The 21,436-nt window shown below is 43.7% G+C and overlaps 1 protein-coding gene across 3 annotated transcripts in view; it reads right to left on the bottom strand.

Annotated features, from left to right (window-relative positions):
* Nucleotides 1–104: 104 nt before the first annotated feature.
* Nucleotides 105–21,436, bottom strand: part of LOC119180809 (membrane metallo-endopeptidase-like 1) — a 38,213-nt gene continuing 16,881 nt past the window's right edge. For all 3 annotated transcript variants that reach the window (XM_075875161.1, XM_075875159.1, XM_075875160.1), the window contains exons 8-21: nucleotides 20,763–20,849; nucleotides 19,123–19,253; nucleotides 18,554–18,779; nucleotides 15,895–15,993; nucleotides 14,117–14,194; nucleotides 10,524–10,633; nucleotides 9,182–9,240; nucleotides 8,296–8,347; nucleotides 7,377–7,444; nucleotides 4,560–4,690; nucleotides 2,910–2,975; nucleotides 1,916–2,017; nucleotides 1,624–1,700; nucleotides 105–298 (exon numbers count right to left, since the gene is read on the bottom strand). In XM_075875161.1, the coding sequence (XP_075731276.1) occupies nucleotides 199–298; nucleotides 1,624–1,700; nucleotides 1,916–2,017; nucleotides 2,910–2,975; nucleotides 4,560–4,690; nucleotides 7,377–7,444; nucleotides 8,296–8,347; nucleotides 9,182–9,240; nucleotides 10,524–10,633; nucleotides 14,117–14,194; nucleotides 15,895–15,993; nucleotides 18,554–18,779; nucleotides 19,123–19,253; nucleotides 20,763–20,849 (1,386 nt within the window). In that variant the 3' untranslated portion in view covers nucleotides 105–198. The remainder of the gene's footprint in view (nucleotides 299–1,623; nucleotides 1,701–1,915; nucleotides 2,018–2,909; nucleotides 2,976–4,559; nucleotides 4,691–7,376; nucleotides 7,445–8,295; nucleotides 8,348–9,181; nucleotides 9,241–10,523; nucleotides 10,634–14,116; nucleotides 14,195–15,894; nucleotides 15,994–18,553; nucleotides 18,780–19,122; nucleotides 19,254–20,762; nucleotides 20,850–21,436) is intronic.

Here is a 21,436-nt window from a genome sequence, read left to right as displayed (position 1 = left end):
TCATTAAAATTTGTTGTATGCGATTTGATATTCAGCATTTTTAGCCATTTTTCGGCCCTGTAGGACTCCAATTACATTATGAAACTCCAGCATGCGCACACACGTAGCAAATATTGAAGCCTCTTTATTCGGATTATGAACTGTGAAAGAATGCTCGTCTTTCGGGCTACTGCAGCTTCAGTCTTTTACTTCTTTACCTCACCACAATCTGCACCTGTTCTTCCTGTTCATTGTCGAATTCGCTCTACACTTGAACGTTTCCGAGAAGGCAGGCATGTTGGACATTGGAAGGTTGACTCTGGAAAAAAAAATAAAGAGAAAAAAAGCAAGCAGGTATAGTTTGTATGAACGTGATGTCGCCGGCATGCTGCGCTCGCTTGAATGTGTTTTCCGATATCTGCATGATGGGACGTCTGCGATTATGTGGGATATTTTGTTATCAATTTTTTTTCACACAAGCTACATGTCATGAATAAGCATAAGTACGTATTTTCAATCGATTGCACACGTATTCAGTGCAAAGTATGAGAAGAAAACTTTTATACGATAAACCACATCAATGTTCATTAGCTGTATAACGATCATAATCTGGCAGTTGGTCTGCAGATTTGTTGTTTAAGAGCTCTCGCAAGGATCCACCAAGGCTCTTTCAAATTCGAATATAGTATTTGAGCAAAAAATAAAGCCTCATACGATAGGTCAAGCACCCTTCGTCTCATATCTGGTGTTCTCACATGTGTCGCATCGTGTCCGTCTTGGAACGTAAAATTAAGTTCTTGCAGAAGCGATTCGGAGATTATACACTCTTTGCTAAATGTACGCGCTAACTTTGATCTGATCTTGCTTATGCGACAGCGTCGTCTTTTTTTTTACTTGGTTAATTTTTACATTTTATTGCTTCTCTCATTTCCTTTTTCCCTTTCCCCTTTCATTGTTTATGCTGTAATATAGGTCCTGTCAATTCATCTTTTTTTTTTTCATGAGCACCTGCGCATGCTGGTTCGGCACACCCCTTTCTCAGATTCAGGTTTTTACAGACAAAAACTAACTAGTTTTTTTTTTTGTTCTGAACGTCGTGTCTCTTCTATTTTTTTTTTGTTCTGTGGTGTGTCTGCGTTCATTTAGCGCACCTTTTGAGTTGAATGAGCACCAATAGGCTCACAATATAGATATAATTGATTATATTCTGCACGTGCTAATATACTAGAGTCTTAAAACCTAGAGTTTGAGGGAACGCCGTCTGGTCGGGAAAAGGCATCGCAAAAGAAGAAACGCCGAACCGCAATAAAAACACGTTAACACGAAACGAGACATCTCGTTCCGTTTTAGGGTGTTTTTTTTTTTTTATTGTGGTTGGTGTTTTTTCGGGCATTTGCTATGACCATAGTCTTCGAACGACAAAGCTTTGCCACGTTTATCGCCTGGTACGGCCTGAACACTGTGTCCGTCTCGTCTATTTCGTCAATGTGGCATAGCGTATACCGGACAAACAAAATTAAATAAGGACACATGCGCGCACTTGCGGAACGAACGTGAACTTTCCCGCACGCATGCACACACACGTACGCACTTTTGCGCTTCTCCACAGCTGCAGTGGCCACCTTGCAAGGTGAACCGTCTTACCTGTACTGACTTGGGCTGTGTGGGTCATACTGAATCAGTATTTTGAGGTACTCGGGACGGGCAACGCTGCACCATGCCTGTAAGTAAGCAAGCCATCGACAGTATTTTTACTCGCGCGGTTCACATTCGATGGTAAATTAGAAGTGTGGCAGTTTGGGTTAGTTGGTATGACATGACGATAGTTATAGCGCTCGTGTCCTTCTTCTCTCTTTGTCGTCGTTTTGTTCTCGTGCTATAATTATCGTCGGTAGTAAAGTTGCTTTTAGTAAACTATACCGCCCTATTCACGTACCATTCCATTCGCGATGAAGAAGAGCTGCTTTCCCGAAAACGTTTCCAGGCCTTTCAAGCGGGTGTCAGTTTTGCATTCGTCCTTCAGAAGCTTGCTGTATGCCTGAAAAGATGCGGTACGTTGATTTCATTCGAGAATGCTAAACAGTACAGTATTAACTACTTTTCACTACTTCTGAAAGCACCCTGCTCTCTTGACGCATATAGAACGTCATTTTTGAACGTTGAACGAATATTTTTATTGTATGAAAACTGCATATACCTATGCCTTCCCCTATCTCTTCCGCCACATGACATGCAATAACAATTGCTGCAACACAACACCCATCCAAGTGCCTATGTTCTCCCCCTTGCGCGGACTTGCCTTCCTTGTGAAAAAAAGTTTTCCTGGCTAACGTCACTAATGACAATAATGTTGCGCTTTTACTTTGTGCTACAATTGTCAAAGAATAATACCGGGGGGGGAGGGGGGGGGGGGGGGGCTGAGGTGCGTAGAATTAATGAGCGTTGAGTCAGGTGACGTATATATGCCAGTCTATAGCGCAGACAATTTCTTTTGACTCAGGCACACACAGGCATGAAACCTCTACTGCTGCAAGTGCGTATATACGCAGGTACTTATGCGCGCAGTGCGATGGCGGGCAAGGAACCGCCACCGAAATCGGTGGACCAATTCCTGATGCACACGCTCATTGTGCACTTCGGGCAGATCTCCATGAAAGGCGCTCGTCCGGTGACATCTGTTTCATCGACCGGGGCTGCTGCTGGTTTAGATACTGCTCAAGTAATCTGATATAACGCTTGTTCGACATTTATGTCTGACTGCGATTTGGAGGATAGCAAGCTCCAAGCTTCCACATACGAGTACAGCGAAGTGCTTGTACGAAAATTCAGGAGCCAGCTTAACAGGTTAGTCGATCCAAACTTCGCTTGAGAAGTTCATATTGTGCGTACATACAAAAAAAAAAACGTGTGCCTCGGTGAAGGGTGCTTACCTCGAATACCAGCCGAAGACCACCGTTGTCAGCGATGTTTTCGCCCAGTGTGTTTATGCCGTTGAGCTGTTTAGAAAGTGAAGACAAAGCTTTTTTTTTTATTCATAGGATTGAAAATTGGTTGGTAGTGCGAAATTAAGGAAAGGTCTTCATAATGGTACAAAGCGTTTAGGATGTAATGCCCCTGTTACACGTGGCAACTTAAGTGCACTTTGAGCGAGTGTATACTTACGCTTACGAATTGTAATTTTGGCGGTTCGCTGTTACACGAGAAAGTGAAGTGTACTTTAGAATTGATGGCAGTGGTGATCGACGGATTTGTGGCACGACGTATATTTGTTATTTTTTGCGGCCGTTTCTCGTCTTCGGGCCACGTTGTCTTCGTGGAGGTAGCACCTGTGGCACATATGCCACCTTAAATGACTAGGGAACAACTCACCTACACATGTGCAAGTGTACCTAAAAGTAAACAACGTGACGGACGCCGCCACATGTGCTGCCGCATTTTCCTAGCGGACGTGGCCGCAAACAGCCTGACTGTGAAAGCAGCGAGGTTATTGTCGTATTTTATGACTTGTTTTATGCATAACAGTATCGATCATAACAAAAGCGATGGTTTAAATTTAAACATAGTATGAGCGCCGCTTTAGGCAACATCGTCTTTCTGTACAAGCCACTGGTACCGAGGCTACACACTTCGTCGCAGTGAAGTGAGGTTGGGGAACGCACTTGCCGACAAGTGTACTTTGCAGCGAGTGACACTAAACTTGCTCGTGTGACCGCGCGCAAATGACACTCGCGGCTAAGTGTACTCGCTCAAAGTGCACTCAAGTTTCTACGTGTGACAGGGGTGTAAGACCGAATGATTAGCATCACGTGATTGCAAGAATAGTGAAGAAGTCTGCTACGCGAACTAATAAAGAAAAGTACGTACGCTTGTATACAGCTAGTTAGTGTGCATTCGCTTGTGATTGCGTGTTTCATGACTGCTTGTGTTGCACATGTGTATGTACTTTATTGCGGAACCAATTGTAGAGCCACTGGTAGAAGATTCGACGCTGTAGCCGTGGGGTTCCGTGCAAACCACAGGTTGGTCATTATTCAAACGGCTAAGTTTGAGGACTCGGGTTTGGATTCCCAGCCTCGTCGGTCGCATCTTGATTGGGGCGAAATGGAACAATGCCTGTATGCATGTGTTTTAGTGTATGTGCCAGGAGCCCATGGGGGCATGTATAATCTCGTGTCCTTCACTACCGCGTGCCTCATAATTTATGGTTCGGAAATGCAAACCCTGAACAACATTACACTCTAAGGATAAAACAAACAAACAAACAAACAAAAAGAAACAAGGTCCTTTGACTACTTTCGACGAATCCTGACTTGTCGCATACATGACTTTCCCTCAACATACACTTGGACTCTATTTGGGGTGTTGTGTCACCCAGAAGAGAGTTCACGTGACTCTTTGTTGGGAGCCGTACGTGGCATGTCAGAAATCGTCGAGAAAAAAAAAAACTTAACACAGTCCTTCGTTTTACTTCTTCGGAAAGCAGTGTCATAACTTGTCCGAGTGAAATCTACGGTAACGCATACGACTGCGCGCCGAATTTGTGTGAAAACAAAAAAAAGTACTACTTCGGAGTGTCTCACCGTCATGTTTGCTTCTAGATCGGTGATGTTGCCGTACTGGTCCTCGAAGCACTTCGCCCTTTTTCTGAACTCGGCCCGTGTGTCGTTTGACCACCACTGTTTCAAAGCGCCGTTCGCATCGAATTGACTTCCTGTGGTATATGGCGCAGCATAAGTTATAGAGAAGACAAAAACAAAAGCAAGAAAGAAAATAAATCCACGCATATCTGCAAAGTGAATTCTTAATGATAGGGCGAAGCAGTGGGCATCCGATCATGAGGCGGGGCGTTCCATTATCCTCTGGTCAACAGCCTTTTGTTTTCTTTTTGATAGTCTTTAGTTCTACCATATGTTTTGATTGATGGGCGGTTAAATGATGGTGTTATTCCGGTGTTGTGGCTTTTTTATTTTGTTTGTCCTGGTTAACAACCTTTGATAACCTTCTTGTCGTTCACAGATGTTTCGGTTTCTACATATACTGTAGACGTCGGGCGCTGGTTTGTGGACGGAGGGACATGGTGCGGTGTTAAGACGCTTCGCCCCTAAAATAATAAATGGAGACTTAGTAATGGTTAAAGTCGCAAAGCACGCGTAGGTTCGTCAAGAGTGTGTGTGTCATCGAGCAGTTCACCGCGGGAAGCTAAGACAAACATTTTGCTTGCAAAGCAAGCTTCTTAGAGAGTTTCGTCCATTTCCTGCACGCGAATTCAGAAAAAAACATTGGCGACACGTTTCAATCTCGGTTCAGAAGGACATTTTCGTCAATTGCGAAGCTTTTCTTTTTTTTTTTTTTTGTCTGAGCAGTTCACACTACATCACTCGTATCGCTCCATACTGTTCTACTCGTGAACTTCACACGTTTGTTTGCGAGTTGGCTCATACTTAAAGGAGGGCAAAACAGCTCGAAATTCGGACATACGCAAGATTAATAAGGCACGACACGAGCGCTGACTTCGCTCATTAGGTCATTAGGGCAAACAAGAAGATGTCTTATTGGGCGACTAAAAAAAGCATCATTACACTGCATTTGGAACTATTAGTGGCCATCGAGGCCTCCATTTCAGGGATTGTGGATGCAAGACAATCTTTTCCGAAACAACAGCATCAGCAAGAAACAAAGACAATCAGACTAAAAGAAACGGTTGAAGGGGCACAAGTAGAAAGTATCAAAACTAACTGTGTCAGCATGCCATCTGTAACACTATCTCAAAAAATAATTTGATTTATCGAATTATAGGTGATATGTATACAGCTCGCGTGTATGGCTCCCGGCGGTGACGCGCATCGACGGGGTATAGGGTCATCATATGTCATTTAATCCTATTTTTTTTTTCATTGTTCAGGTATATATGTTCCCATATGTCAAATAAATAAAGTCAGTTGTAAAAGCCAGCGCTCGTGTAGTGTCTTCTTCATCTTCTGTCTGTCTGAATTTTGCGCTGCTTTTCCCTCTTCAAAAATTGTCATCATCATCATCATCAGCCTTTATTCTTTATTCATTCTTTATTCAATGATTACCCCGCTTAGCCTGAAGGCGCTGCAGCAGGGGGGTTACAATGTCGAGAAAAACACATCTTCATTAATACAGCACACTTGTTCATTTGATTAGTGATTCCATTCTCTAATGGAACGAACAAAAAACGAATTAGCATACAAATTAGATCTGGTATGGTACTCTAAAATCTTGAAACAATGATCATTTCACGAAGAGATATAATGAGGACTGTGAAGGTACTTTTCTTTTCGAATGACGGTTTTACCATGAAATATTTGGTACAGGAGCTTTAGCCGCAGTTTATTTCGACGCGATGAGAGTAATTCCCACCCTAGTTCATTTTTCATATTGGTGCAACTGTCATTTCTTGAGTACCGGCTTAGGACAAACCTTGCAGCTCTATTTTGTATTTTTTCAAGTTTGTAACTTAAAGTACTTTGCCTGACTATACGCTTCCCCTCTCGCATTTGTCTTTTATTAGAATCCATTAGTACTTCCTTGTACTCGCTTCATTGTACTCTCTTCTAAAAAAAAAAGAGTTTAGACAGCTTTCATATTTTAATCACCGAGTGATGTATACGACATGTCACGACATTCACATGGCCAGCCCGTGCAGCGCCTGGCCAGGTTTTATGACACGCTCACAAAGAAGTTCTGTCATACGATTCGAGTCCTCGCGACCCGGGCTGCCTGCGAGAATCGGCTGACATCGTAATACGAGACGAGTGCCGCAGATATCGCTGAATCGCCCGTCTATCGTAAAGTGACCATTTAGGAAGGGTACCACCCCCAATTCAAGACTGCCTGAATCCAAATATTTTTTAGGGGCGAAGCTCCTTAGGGCGGGGGCTGTGCGTCCCTTGTAGCCTGTACGTAGCCACCTCTAGTTTAGTTCTTGCAGTGTTCACTAGATGGCGGTACCGTCCCCTGTATGTAGCCACCTCTAGTTTAGTTCTTGCAGTGTTCACTAGATGGCGGTACCGTCTCCTGTATGTAGCCACCTCTCGTTTAGGTCTTGTAGTGTTTACTAGATGGTGGTACTTGTAGCTGATGATGAAAAGATGCAAGATGTTATAAACTAGAAAGCGGTACTTGTAGTTGATGAAAGACGCGAGATCTTATAAAATAAGAATGATGTCACAAATGGCGCGTGTCATTGGTTGAAGGCAATCGTTCGATTTAATGCGGCGACGTACGCTAGGGGGAGCGATGTAATAAAATCGAGTGGGCAAAATGTACAGAGGATTCATGGTTTACCAGGTTTACCTCCGGAGCTTCGCCCACTCATCATCATTCACTTCGTGAATATGGCGGAATTTTTTTTCTTCTCTTAGTGTGCTCACCTGTGTCGTCGAAACCGTGAGTCATTTCGTGTCCGACCACCATGCCGATGGCTCCGAAGTTCAGGGAACTGCACGTAAAGGTTAACGAGTGATCAAAATCAATGGCTCAACTTAGATCGAATTTTATATCTTCGTTATTGGGAATTAAACGTTAGGCGAAAAACGAGTCCACTAATGACCATCAATGAATGCCCTTCTAATAATTAATTACACAACAAGTTACATCCGAGTGAAAGTAGTGATGTTTCAGTTTCAGTTTATTTAGCAATCTTTCTCAGCAATCATGTTAAAGTACAGTGATTCAATGTTTTCATACAATGGCAATGGTGAACACAAAACAAAATGTAAATCAGATTAAAAAAGTGAAAAAGATGCAGGGACAGAAATTAAAAGCTGCTAAAAAGCAGCTTGACGGGATTCCTGACCCTGAGCAGATTGGCCGCAGACTCGTGGTGATGTAAGAATTGAATAAAATACGAGCAAGTTAAAACAGAAAAAGTACAAGAATGCACAACACAAGCAAGTAAAATATAAATTTCGCAGCAAACTTCAACTGCGAACATAATGTAAAATCGCAAACACTGAAAGATTGCGGCATAATATGGGAGAACAAAGTCATTGTTATTACTTGAGAAAGATAATGCAAATGTATTCAGATAAGCATAATTATAACATTATCTCAGCTTTCATGTACCAAAACCGAGATATGATTGAGATGCCCCGTAGTGGATGTCTTCGCGAATTTCGACCATCTGGTGTTCATCTCGTGTTCATATATATGAATACTGTTCATCTAATAGCATTGTGAGTAAGTAGTTGCGCGCTGAGTGCGTTTTTATCGTTCTCCTTTTACCGCGCTTTTCACGTATCCTAATTACTTCTTTGTCTGATGCATATTCCGGTATACCTTCAGACTTACCGTGGCAAACCGTGTTCGTAGAAGACCCCTTGGAGTATTGCCGAAGGGAACACTGCGCAAAGATCCTTCATTGTTTAAGTCGTGCAAGCTTTGTGTTCAAGTATGAAAAGTAATACGGTCAGTAGAATATCACAGCGTCTCTATTCGTTATTCGGAAGACTGCCCTTGGGCATAACGAACGTACTTGAGAACAACAGAGGCTCATCACACATAAACAAACAAGTTACACTCGTGCATAAAGTTTAACAAGAATAGGGGCAACGGTCTCTTTATCCATCCTTGTGAGCCAAGAGGGCGACCATCATGGTGAGCGGTTGTTCTGAGATGACGAAAATGGGTTGGTGCTAGCCGCTGGCACGACCAGACCAAGCGTGCCTCGTCGGCTGCACTTGTAGGAGCGTCACAAAAGTGGCACGTGATTCCATACGTTGCGTGCTATAGTGTCGTGGTGTTGTGCTTCTTTCACGCCATCTAGTCTGGGGCGGGCGTGCGCATAAACTTGAACTCTACAATAGAGCTACAATGAAAAGTGAGCGCATTCTACATGACAACTTAAGCGTGCCCAACCTGCTATAATGAAGCCTAAATGTTACGTAAAGTCAAGCATACCTAAGTAGTACGGTTTAGCATATACTGTGCTAACTTCTACGGAAATGGAGACACGATGACCGACCGGCATTGTGTCCACCATTTGTCGCACCCGTGTAATTATTTTCATTTTTATAATTTACACGCTTAATGAAATTTCTTGGTACCCACTCAGAGTGCGACTTTTTAAATGAAAAGTTTAGGTGCAGGTCAGCCACGTCGGCTTTGTGGACGAAGTTGTTAGCGTAGCGTACTTTATAGACTTTAGCAACGCAAGTTTGAAAAAGATTGAGCGTACCCATTTGGTTTGAACTTGGGCTGTAGAAGGCGTTGACGACTGCAGGACCTACAATCCATCTACAGTGGGTCACGCAAAAAAAAAAAAAACGAAGGGATCATCAGTACAACTTCGTGTTTGATTACAGCTATTGTAGGAGAGCAAATATATTTCCGGCATATATAGGCACCATGAGAATGTCAATATAAGCTTGTTAGTATTGGATTATCCTTGATGGTAGCACAGACGAAAAGGCATAGACTACAGGGCCGAGTGTTTTTTTTTTCTATTGACTCTTCCTGTAGAATAGACCCAGAAGAGGATACAGGGCGTGTGTGTGTGTGTGTGTGTGTCCGTGTGTGTGTGTGTCCGTGTGTGTGTCCGTGTGTGTGTGCGTGTCTGTGTCCGTGTGTGTCCGTGTGTGTGTGCGTGTGTGTGCGTGTGTGTGTGCGTGTGTGTGTGCGTGTGTGTGTGTGTCCTTACTACGTCCTATCATTTTGTAGTTTGCAGTCTTAATGTTTACTCATAACTTATTCAGTTAACTATCTCGCTAGGTTACATCATCTACGTTAGTTAGTTATGCTAGAACCTAATTGGATTTTCGGGCAGAACGCGTTGACTGGGCATAATGTGGAATAGGACAAAATGTGCTCTTGAACACGAGCTTGAAGAAATGGACAACACAAACGCTGTTACCTCTCGCATAGGTGCGTGCGCGTTGATTGGCAGGTCTTTTTTTATACTGCTGAGCGCACACGCCTAAGTTTTCCACCTATACGTTCTTTTGAATCACAGAGAGAAGTTCAGCCGCGCTGCAGAACAGTGTCACTGTGGTACTGCGTTTGCGTTGCATATACAGTTACTGTCTCCCGCGTCAGTGTCGGCACACCTGTTCTTCTCGTATTCGGTGAATCCCCACCACCAAGCTGAACATTCAAATTCATTTAAATGCAGTCAGATGTATTTTAGCTGAATGGCTCAAAATCACAATTATAGCAAAATAGTTACTGTAACATTATGGTTATAAAAGAAAGGTACATAAACGTCGACTAATATACATGGCGGGGATCGGGCTTGCTTACACTGTATTGTGCTTCTATGCAGTAGGTCACACTATGCTCGATAGCCGCGCAAAAAAAACAGAAAACATAAATTTAGTTACTTTTGAGACCAGTACAAGGGAAGTTATTAGCACAAACTCTTCTATATTTGCTTACCTTTTAATTGCTCAGGCCGACCTTTGCGCTTTCTAATAAATCACCGCTGCTTACATTTTAATCCAGCATATTTTATAGAGGTCACAGCAATGTTCAACAAGAGTAACATGCAAAAAAAAAAAGAAATGAATGTGTTGATCTCTTACGCGGTCTTGTCGTACTTATCTCGCAGTTTCATCAGACTCCTTTTCCCGCTGTTTACGGACACCACGTAGACCACTTCCAAATAAGATGTGTTCAGTTGTAGTTGCGGAACCTGAAACAGTGAAACGCTCAAATCTGCTTTCATGAATGGGCAAAGTAGTGAGCGTAGCAAGCTCTTGAGGGCGCTTCGGACTCCAGAACTACGGTGTTGTTGTACTAAGATTCTATGGTGCGTGTATGCCGGCATTACATAAAAGGATACGAAGTTTTCTGTTCACATTTCCTTAAAATTTTGCACGTGTTCTCAACATGAATAGTTTAGAGAGAGAGAGAGAGAGAACATGAGGAGAAAGGCAGGGAGGTTAACCAGGGCTGAGCCCCGGTAGGCTACCCTGCACTGGGTAACGGGAGAGGGAGAAGGAAAGTTATAGAGTAGGGATGAATAGTTTACGTACTTATGGAAGTCACGGGATAAAAGTGACGCCAATACGTAAGAGCGTTGGTGGCGCCATCTTCGGAGGTTAAATTTAGCTAGACTGCATGAAGCATGGCCTCTGAGATTGCGGGCGCATGGCGTGGTTCTCTCCGGCCGTCTCAAATTACCGTGCTCCCATCCCCAGCAAAACCAACGTGTATCGCCTCGCGCGCCCGGCTACCGCGAGAGGGCGCGCTCACTGTGGATTTCGACGTCGGCGGAGACCGCTGCAGAAAGCAGAGTGCACAGGATTCTAGCGTGCGCATGCTTTTTTTTTTTTTCGCGTACTAGGAAAAAAATCAAAGCCAGAAGAATCTTCTGGCTGTACGGTGCGCGAGGGATAAGTAGGAACTGACAGCCTAGTCCGCAAGCTGAAATTAGACTGCCGCATTACACGCGCACACGTGTTACACGCGAATGAATGGGTTCCTTTCTCATTCCATTCGTGGGAATACCCCTTATTTACATTGTAACGCTGTTTTGAGAATCGTTGCAGGCGCCCCAACGTAATTACAGCTTGCGCAGCGTAATGTGGTTTTATTGCTGTTTTTATTTATCCCTCGCGCACCGAGCATCGTTTCGGTCCTCGTTGAGTAATCGAACTGAGCTTGCGTTATCTACAGAGGGGACTTGTTGTGGTGAGCACGGCGGGATTGCAGGTGCTCCAGTCCTAGAAGCGTAGAACGCTTCTAAAAAGCAACAGAACCACGTTGCAGTGCAGCTGTGATTACATCGACGCGTCTTCGGGGATTCAAACTGCGTTACAATGAATAGCAGCGTCGGTTGAATCGAGGGAAAGAAAAAAAAAAAGCCCCATTTGGTAAAGTGTAACGCGTCAGCGTAGGTTGCGGCACTTTTCTGACTTCTCTTGCGGTTTGGGTTGTCATTTTTGTTTTTTTGTTTTTAATCAGTGCTCCCCCCCCCCCCTCCTATTCTATACAGCCGGCAAACTTCGAAGTATAGTAAGTTTTCACCACATGCGGATCTATTCTAGGGTCGTCGCAGTTATACTTTAAAAAGAGGCAGTGCAAATCTACAGCGAACAAAAAAAAAGAAATCATTTGATAATATATACGCCCCAGCATCGATTTTGCTTCTCGTACACCTTGACGCGACATTTCAAAAATGAGCGCGACGTTATATAAAAGCACAAAACCGTACCTTTTCTCGCCACATGCAAGCGGCGCGCCAACTGTGCGGCGGCCTTTTCGATCCTCTGTGAGAGCGCCCCAGTGCGGAAAGAAGAGTGGGCCACGCCCACCTGAAAAGACGCCACGCGCCCGCCATCGCGGAGGCCATGCATGAAGATACGGCTGGCTTTGTGCATCTAGCATGTGGCCGAGACAGTATACTGTGCTGTACCGTACTATACTGTATATTATATTATAAGAACGAATTATCATCAGTTCACCTGACTTTATGTGTCTGTTGCAAGACGACCCGCTAAGCATATACTTTCAAAAAAATTAATTTGAGCGCTAACACGTGCACATTCACGCACACACACCCAGGCATCAAACAAGCACAGAAAATGGTTGCCATGTTCTTTTGCAGTGCGTTAAATACGTGAATGAAAGAGAAAAGTTAAAGAACAAATTAGCAAGTTCGGACAGACGGCCCCTCACAATAAAGAAACTACTTGGACCATAGCCTGAGATGCACCTCCAGAAAAAGGCAATAATCTTCCTGACAGACTTTTTAGTGGAGACCGGACTGGACAAGCGCCTATGACTGACAGCCAGAGATGGGTATTATGTAAAGTGTGGTCATGTATATACTGACATTAGAGTAGTAAGGTGTGCGTGTAAGTAGTTTATGACTGTGTGAACTCCAAGAAAACTGTGCATTGGCCTGATATTTGAACTGGTTTCAGTGTGCTATTATGTTTTTTTTCGTATTGTTAATTTTTGGGTACCGTTCTGTATTATTATTTTTTCGCTGTAGAACATTGTGATATGGAGTAGCCGAGGCAATGTGCCCCTCAGCCTCTCCACAGCAAAACAGTTAGAACAGAACAGAACAGCACTGGGTGTGCATGTGCGTGAATGTGTAGTGTGTTTGCGCTCAAATTAATTTTTTGAAATGTTTTACCAACTATCCCAACAACAAGTTCTTTCACAAGCTAATACTAGTTCACACAAAAGTGCCATACATTAAAAAACCACTCATCGTTTCGCATATGGTGGTGTTGGTCGGTGCGCGCGCGTTTGTCTCTCTCTCTCTCTCTCTCTCTCTCTCTCTCTCTCTCTCTCTCTCTCTCTCTCTTTTTCTCTCTGTGTGTGTGTGTGTGTTGTGTGGACCTTTTCCGCGCTTCTTTCTGGGTTTTTTCCTGCATGATCAGAATGTGTTTTTAAGCAAGCTATTCCATCCTGTTTTACCTTGCTTGTTTGGTTGGAGTGGTTGAGATTTACGTCAGCTGGGCTGCTCCATTTATATAAGTATTAAATATTGCAACACAACAGTATGCTGATAATTACAGAAAAAAACGGAATTTTCTACTATATTAGTAGAACACAATATATCCGCATTGTCGGCCATAGCTGAATGCAACAAATTTATGGTGAACAGTAGCAAGTATTTCATACTTTCAAATAGTTCTTGACTTGAACAAATATCGCACCATCTAAGAATTACGATAGTGCGGTGTAATAATGTTCCCTCTCCCTCCATCTTTCGAACTCCCTCATTTTTCTCCTCTGTAGAGTAGCATACTGGTTCTTCTAGACTGGTTAACATCCCTGCTTCTTTTTTTTTTTCCTCCTGGTCCTTCCCACAACAGTTTTCACCTATTCATACGCGAAGCATCTTTTTTCCAATTAGCCATTGGTATAACTAGCGTTCGGTGGTTTCTATTTTTATGTAGTGCTTCAGAGATACGTGCGTGTCCGATAGATAACCTGAATGAAAAACTTCGCTTATTAAAATATGTGATATGTGGGATTTAACGTCCCAAAACCACCATATGAATACGAGAGACGCCGTAGTGAAGGGCTCCGGAAATTTCGACCACCTGGGGCTTTTTAACGTGCACCCAAATCTGAGCACACGGTCCTACAGCATTTTCAATTTAAATACCACGAAAGTTGCCATTTTCATCTGAAATTGTGAAGGTAGACTTACGAATTTGTAAAGGCCTTCAAGATATGTGATGTTCACTATTTTCTCTGAATACCCAATCCTCGCCTCCATTTTTCTCAACTGAAAAAGAAAATACACAAAAATGAAGCTTGGAAGTGGCCGCGAAAGACACGATACAAGTGAAGCTTTAACTAAGGGGATTTATCAGCTAATGTTAAGTCACTTGGTGAAGGCTATCAAACTTAGTTTAGGCAAGGCTATTTTTCAAGTTTTTATGACTCTTACATCGACCACATGCTTCTCTTCATGTGAGCCGCTTCGTTGTTCAATAGGCATGGGTCGGATCGCCGCCGCTGATTTCGTCGTGGCTTTGCAGCTCGTCGAGGCCTTGCGATAGGCTGCACCTTTTTCAGGTGTCTACTGTTCTTCGGGCGACCAGCGGGCGACCATGTATATAGCTACAATCGGCGACCCGGGGCTGCGAACTACCTCGACACGACTGGCGTGGCTCTTCTACAGTGATCGCGAAGACATGCACATGGGTGGTCGGTCTGTTTATTGCATATTCAAGGATGTAAGCTGTTGCTAGGCAACCCTTTTATCTATACTTGGTGTGCTTATATTTATTCACTTCGCTATAGCTGCGACGCGGTGGCGCACAGCGGTGTAGTAGGCAGTTGCTAGGCAACGGTGCGATGATGTTTGTTGCGGAGGACAGCCGCTCTTATAGGCTGCTCTGGGCAGCTTCGCAGTTAAAAAATTGAAGGGGCCCAGAAACAAATTTTTAATTAACCTTAGAATGGAGTCGCTAAAAGAGCTTATTGCCTCACGAGTTCAGCGCCACAAAAAGTTTTAAGAATCCGTCCAGTACGAGCGGAATTACGAAGACTTGTCGCACGCTGCAACTCGAGCGCGATTCAAGTGCGATTCGCCGCTCTCAAGTACGAAGACTATGGGCAAATCCGCGTATTACCCATCATTCCCATGGTCGCTGAACGATCGCAGCGCCAGAGTCTCCTCTAGTTTTAGGAATGTTAGGAAACTCTATGCCTTATAGGGGCTTTATGCGCGCTCCCCGCAGTTGTGCTGCCGCCATGGAAGAAATGGAACGTATAAGGCGCACCATGCAGTGGCTCAGGGGCAACGCCGCCAGCTCGATCCCTAGCGGAGAGATCGAGAAGCTGCACCAATACGGCAACGTCGACAAGCAGACCCGGAGCTGAAAGCGCGGAAACATTTAATAAAGATTGTCGTTTCGCGGATGATTCGTGGTATGCTGCATGCTATGTAGGTGCTACGCCTCGTCGTCAGCATTCACTTCGTCAATAATCCTGTTTTTTTTTTCTTCCTTTTTTTCGAGCAGTTACCCGTATGTTCTCATTTTGTTCTCGTAACAATGCCCGGATGTTCTTTTGTAAGTGCCCGGATAACGGCTCCCGCTTTTGGCTCAAGGTCTCTTGAATGACTACGACAAAGGGGAGCAAGAAGTACTTCATGCTTGACTTGCTTTCTAGTACGGCCGTACTTCCCTCTATCGAAGGCTCGCGCAGCTACTACGCTTGAGAGCGTTGGTTCGATTTCCCGAACACAGAAAACCACATTTCTTCGGGGGATTGCCTGTGTACGCAGCTATGAGCGCACGTTGATGTTCTGCAGGATACTTTTCACAAAGGAATCTATATATTTGAAAAAAAAAGATAACAACTTTCCATGGCACTTCAATGTGATTAAGGCATAATACATGGTAAGTGATATAAAAACTAATAAGCCCAACTCTGAAATATACGTCATATCTACTTTGAGGAAACTGACACCCGCACCTTTTCCTCTGCCGTGGCTCTCGTAGCAGGGTCCATCCAGGTTATATTTTGTAACGTTTCGTTAAAGACTGACATGAGCCTTCGGGCGAGGTCCTCGACCTGGAAGGAAGCATGTCCTGCATAAATGGTGATATCGTCTTATGACTCAGTAACGTTGTGTAGTTGCTGACATTATTACGAACTTGTCTCGGGCTTGGGATGACTATCCCACGCGCTCTGCCGATAAGCTCTGAGCGGAGGTTTGAGAAAAGGTTTGAGGTCAGGCGCAGGGATAGCTATAGGATCGTATTGCCGGTGCTTTTGTGAACGGATTCAACTGCAGCTGCACCCGTCCGCAAGGTAGCCGCACAGAGCATAAATTTTACGTTATCCAGTCGCACCTCAGTAATTAATTGGTTGTCAGCATCAAATTCATGAAACACAGATGTAACGCTTGCAAGGCTAAGAGCAGGAAACACACGTAGTACACATTCATACCTTCTGTCCGCTGGGGATCCAGCCATGTGCGACCAATAAGGTGAGTCATCAATCGATGCTCATCGGTAGCGATTCACTTTTCAAACATGAGTCAATATCCGCGTTTTTCAAAGATGTTCTTTTTTTCTCGTAATTTACCCTGGTAATACGCAGTACGGCCTCTTAAACAGTGGTCGCTGCTGCGGTATCTGCATTATTGAAAGCACCTGTCTCGCCGTCCTTGCAGACAAGGGCGTTGCAGAGTCATTCGTGCTCGTTAAACTCTTCAATGCTTTGTTATCGGAACAGAGTGCCGATCATTTTCACTGTACACATTTCATGTTGCTCTGATGATTTTACTACCTTTATGTCTCACGTGCCTTTGGGGGCAAAGAGTTTTAGGCCCCCTGTACAGCCGTGAGCACGGCTGGTGCTCACGGCTGGTTATTTTTTCATCCACTTTTCTTTCTTCTTTCTTCTTATTTACATTCCATTGGTTCTAATAACTTCCCCTGTACATTCCTTGGCATTACTGTCTGTTAGATCTCATATATATATATATATATATATATATATATATATATATATCATCAAGCTTGGGATGACGTCGCAAATACGTATTTCTCTTGTTCATGTGAAGAACGCCGCTTCACGTGATGCGGTGAAGACTGGAAAGAAAAGACTGGAGGCTTGCGTGAAGGCTGGAAGACCTACTATGAATAAAATAAATATGATATAATGTCGCACAATTTTAACCTTTACTGAGAGCTGTTTCTTTTGTTTTCAAGGGTGTCGTTTCTGATTATGTCATGTTATACTCGATAAAAGGTCCGCTGCTGCGCTGAACATTCTGTCAGCGCATGCGCTTAAGGAACGAACGCTATTTTAACGTAAGAACACCTCGTACGTCAGCTCGTAGGGCCGCAGTGCTTCGGCGTTAAAGTCCGTGTGGTCTACGGAGCGTCGTGCTTCACTGTTGCTGGCGCTCGGATAAGGAGTCAAAGGTATAAGGCCCGGGGAAAATTGAGAAGGAGAAAAAAAAACGAAGGGGTTAGTCCCCTGCAAAAAGTATCGTATTATATTACAAAACACAAAAAAATTATTGATTACGAGTAATCGACCATGCACATGTGATGCGTTACGTACAACTCTGGAATGAAGTGAGTAATATATAATATATTGCCGCCAGCACGTATATCGACAGCAAGAGCGGCTCTCAATCTGGAGGAAAAAGAAGATCGCACGCTTCTTCTCTGCTCGAGAGCCAGCCACGACGGACGCATCGTCCTGATGCATTACATTAGGCACCACACTTTCCTTATAGGCTATCGGTAATCTTTATGTTATACCTCCATTATTCCAAATTTGAACAGTAATTTTTAAAACCACTCGATTCTTGGTCAATCCTCCATTGTGGGTATGTGCCACTATCAATAGGTGAACAACAACAACAACAACAACAACAACAACAACAACAACAACAACAACAGCATCGTCCTAGAGCTAGCTACAATATTCCCACATTATGAATATGCACACTGTGCGAAAGAAGGAAAGCCATTCGAGTGGCTCGTTTATTGGTTAGACACAACTAATGAAACTAACGGACAAATCATTCTAAATTGCATAGAAGACGTTGTTTTTTTTTAAACTTTAGTTTGATGATTTTTGCCTAAATATAAAGGAATTAGAGTGGACAAAAATGATCTCTTCTGTCAGTGAGATATGAACTCGCATTCAGTGCTGACATACAAAGTAGACGTGAGTGCGTTTTCTGCCGTAGCTCAATTGGTGGAGCATCGGTCGCGTAATTAGAACGCTGTACACGTTCAGATGCTACCGACGGCTAGGGTGGTTTTTTTTTTTTTTTGGTCCGTTCTAATTTTTTCAAATATCGGTAATAATTAGTACAGTTCAATTAAAAGTGACCGATAATGTCCACTCTGCTTTGCATAATTATTAGCTTTTTCTTAATTATAACTGCACAATAAAGTACAATGAGTTCAAGCTGTTGAAGGCGACTATACGCCTTTCGTGGCATAATTATCCGTTGGTTTAATCAGTCCGAACTAGACAATGAAGTAAAATGAGCCCATGCTGTTGATAGGGGCTATGTTTTTGTGGCCTAATTATTCGTTGTCTTCCCTCTAGTTAGAACTACACAGTGAAGTGAAATGAGTGTCTAGTGATGATGGGAGCGTACCTCTTTCTTGGCCTCTTCGCTAAACTTGTTCTTGACGTAGAGGTGGCCGATAACCGACGGCATCGAGGCCTTCGCCGAGTTGATGCACCGCTCCCACCTCGGCTTTTGAACGCTAACTCCGCTCTGGATTTTCGACAGCTCGAAGCTGGCGTTTCGGAAATCTGCCGAGGCGGCGCCCACCCACGAGAGCATGGTTCTCAGCCCGGCATAATTGTACAGCGTGTCCCTGCAAGCAAAGAATGCAAATGTAGCGTGGTGCGTGTGTGTGTGTGTGTGTGTGTGTGTGTGTGTGTGTGTGTGTGTGTGTGTGTGTGTGTGTGTGTGCGCACAAGCATGCACACACACACACACACACACACACACACACACACACACACACACACACACACACACACACACACACACAACGTTGCTAGGGGTTCCATGTTAAGCTTCCTGTGGTTGAATAAGCCATTTGGAATGCCAGTTGCTGAGTTTATTTCTCCTAAAACTAGATTGACGTGAACAAGTACGCAATATTCGGTGCCAACCACTCCTCAAACAAGCACCACGTGCACTTGTATACTTACGGGTCAACGGTTTCCAGAAAATCGTTTAATTTCGTGTAGTACTCCAGAGCGTACATTTCGATGGTCTCGTTATCAGCTAGCGTGATGTTTACCTCTTTAAACACGTTAGTCAGTAACGCACGTATGGGTATCTGAAAAAAGGATAGAGGACACAATTAGTATAGTTGTACAACGTTTACGTTCTAAAACCACGACATGATTATGAGATGCCGTAATAGATGGTTCCGGAAATTTCGACCATACGAAGTTCTCTAATTGGCGCAGCACCAGTTTTCTAAATAACTATCGAATGACTTCAATGAAGGAGTTTCGACGAATGTTTAGAATCCGTCAAGTTGGAGCAAAGACAGTTTCCTCGGACGCTGTAATTGCTTCCTCTCTTTCTCATCCCGATGAGCGCGCTGAAAGCTAAGCAGGGAGAGATGGCATGGGGAAGAAATTACGTAACGCACGCGTCGTCAACTTCAGCGCATTCTCTGTCTCTCTCATTCCTTCGATAGCGCGACTTGTGTGATTGTGAGCGCGAGCACGTGGCGGCCTCCTGCGGCGGCCTCGGTAACTATGCAAGCCACGATGCTCAAATCAGTCAGTGGCTATGAATTTCACTATATGACACGGTGATCTTGGTATATGGCATCATTTCTAGAAAAATAGGAGGGGACGATTTCTAGCTGACTTTGAGAATTCATTCTAATATTCAGGTCGCGTTCAGCGCTATAATATTTCGCTCGCGTGTTCTCGAGAGCCTATTCTACCAATCAGCAGCGTTTTCTGACCATGCTCAAAAAGTGTTGCAAGGCCTTCCCTGCGACACTTTTTCGGAGCTGAAGCCATGGAACACTGTGCCTCTAGGTGTAAAAACTACACGTAACATTAACCTTTCTTTAAAAGCTTGTTTTTTTTTGTCTTAAGAATCCTAGCTTTTTTTTCCTTCGAAGATTTCTACATCGCTAAAATTTGCATATTTATATAGCCAATCATTCCATTACCGATCGTGCGTGTTTTCTTTGTCGGGCCAGCTACTATAGTCACGCAGGCTACGAGTCCGAAAGTTTTGCGCATTTTTTCGTAATTACGTCTTGATTTGATTTGAAAAGGGGTCGCCGCGGCCAGGATTCAATCCCGCTACTTGCGAGTCGGTGGTTAGGCGTAGTAATAGCTAGAACACCACGGTGGTTAAGGGAACACGGTTGACCAATTCGTGACTACCTAAACGGTTTTTCGGGACCTTAAGAATTCAAGTGCCGAGTCGCACGTTGCTGACGCCGAGTAATTGATGAAGGATAAATGATACCATGTTGAGCCAAACCGAAAGCTTTGAGAACCATTTTTGTATCGGAAGATATTTAGGTACCTTTGTAATGTAGAATATTAATCACCACGAACCTGCACTGTAATTTTGATAGACAATATTTATATAGGTGGCCTCGTGACAAGCAATAAACTAAATTTTTTTTACTGAAAAGAGTGATAACAATTAGGATGCGGCATTATTGTCAATCCTTGCGTTGTCTTTGTCTGGTTGTTGTGAATGCTATTTTAATCAAAGCGCAAAATTTTTATATACCTCGGTAATTTTGACGTTGCAGTAGTTTGCTTGTTGCCGCAGAGGCATGATTGGAATGCTTGGAGGTACTTACGTTTGTAAAATTATTCTGCAGTTCCTCCATGGTTGTTCTGTGATAAAGTTTCAAGAGGTCCCTCCGTTCCTCGGGTGGCGCTGTCAGCTGCAAACGTAGAGATTGCGCTCAAGGAGCGTAATAACCAGCCACTCTAATGATATGGCTTTGCCAACAACTATAATGCGTATAACAACTATAATGCCACTATAATGCCTGACTTTACAAACAATGACTTTGCCAACAACCGTAAAAATGCCAAAATGTTGTTGATGTTTTTTGACGTAGCGCGTCATGCCCCTCACCCCCATTCCCCCTCCCCCCCATTTTTTTAACGGAAGAAAAAGGCTGACCTGAATCAGTTTTCGTAGCTTACGAAACGCACAGCACTCGACATCAACTTTATTAATCGAGATATAATTGTTTAGGTGAGGTCATAATTAATTTCGTGCCTCCCTAGTGGTGGACTCAAGCGACGTTGTTGAACTGCGGCACATTGAAATTCAAATTCAAATGAAACTTCACACCGTAGAGTATGTTCACGTGTTTCACGTGTTTGACGAGTATACAGGTTAACATGCAATCCACGAGTCGAACTCGCAACCTCGATTGTTCGGCCCCCTTAATTGAGAATCCAAGTGCGCATGATGTTTCTTGTGTGTAGAAAGGGCGGGGAGAGTGTGTTTTAACAACGG

This window comes from Rhipicephalus microplus, chromosome 10, assembly GCF_043290135.1.
Source record: "Rhipicephalus microplus isolate Deutch F79 chromosome 10, USDA_Rmic, whole genome shotgun sequence".
NCBI classification, from domain to species: domain Eukaryota; kingdom Metazoa; phylum Arthropoda; class Arachnida; order Ixodida; family Ixodidae; genus Rhipicephalus; species Rhipicephalus microplus.
Note: the sequence above shows the minus strand (reverse complement) of the source record. Positions and strands in the feature narration are given on the sequence as shown.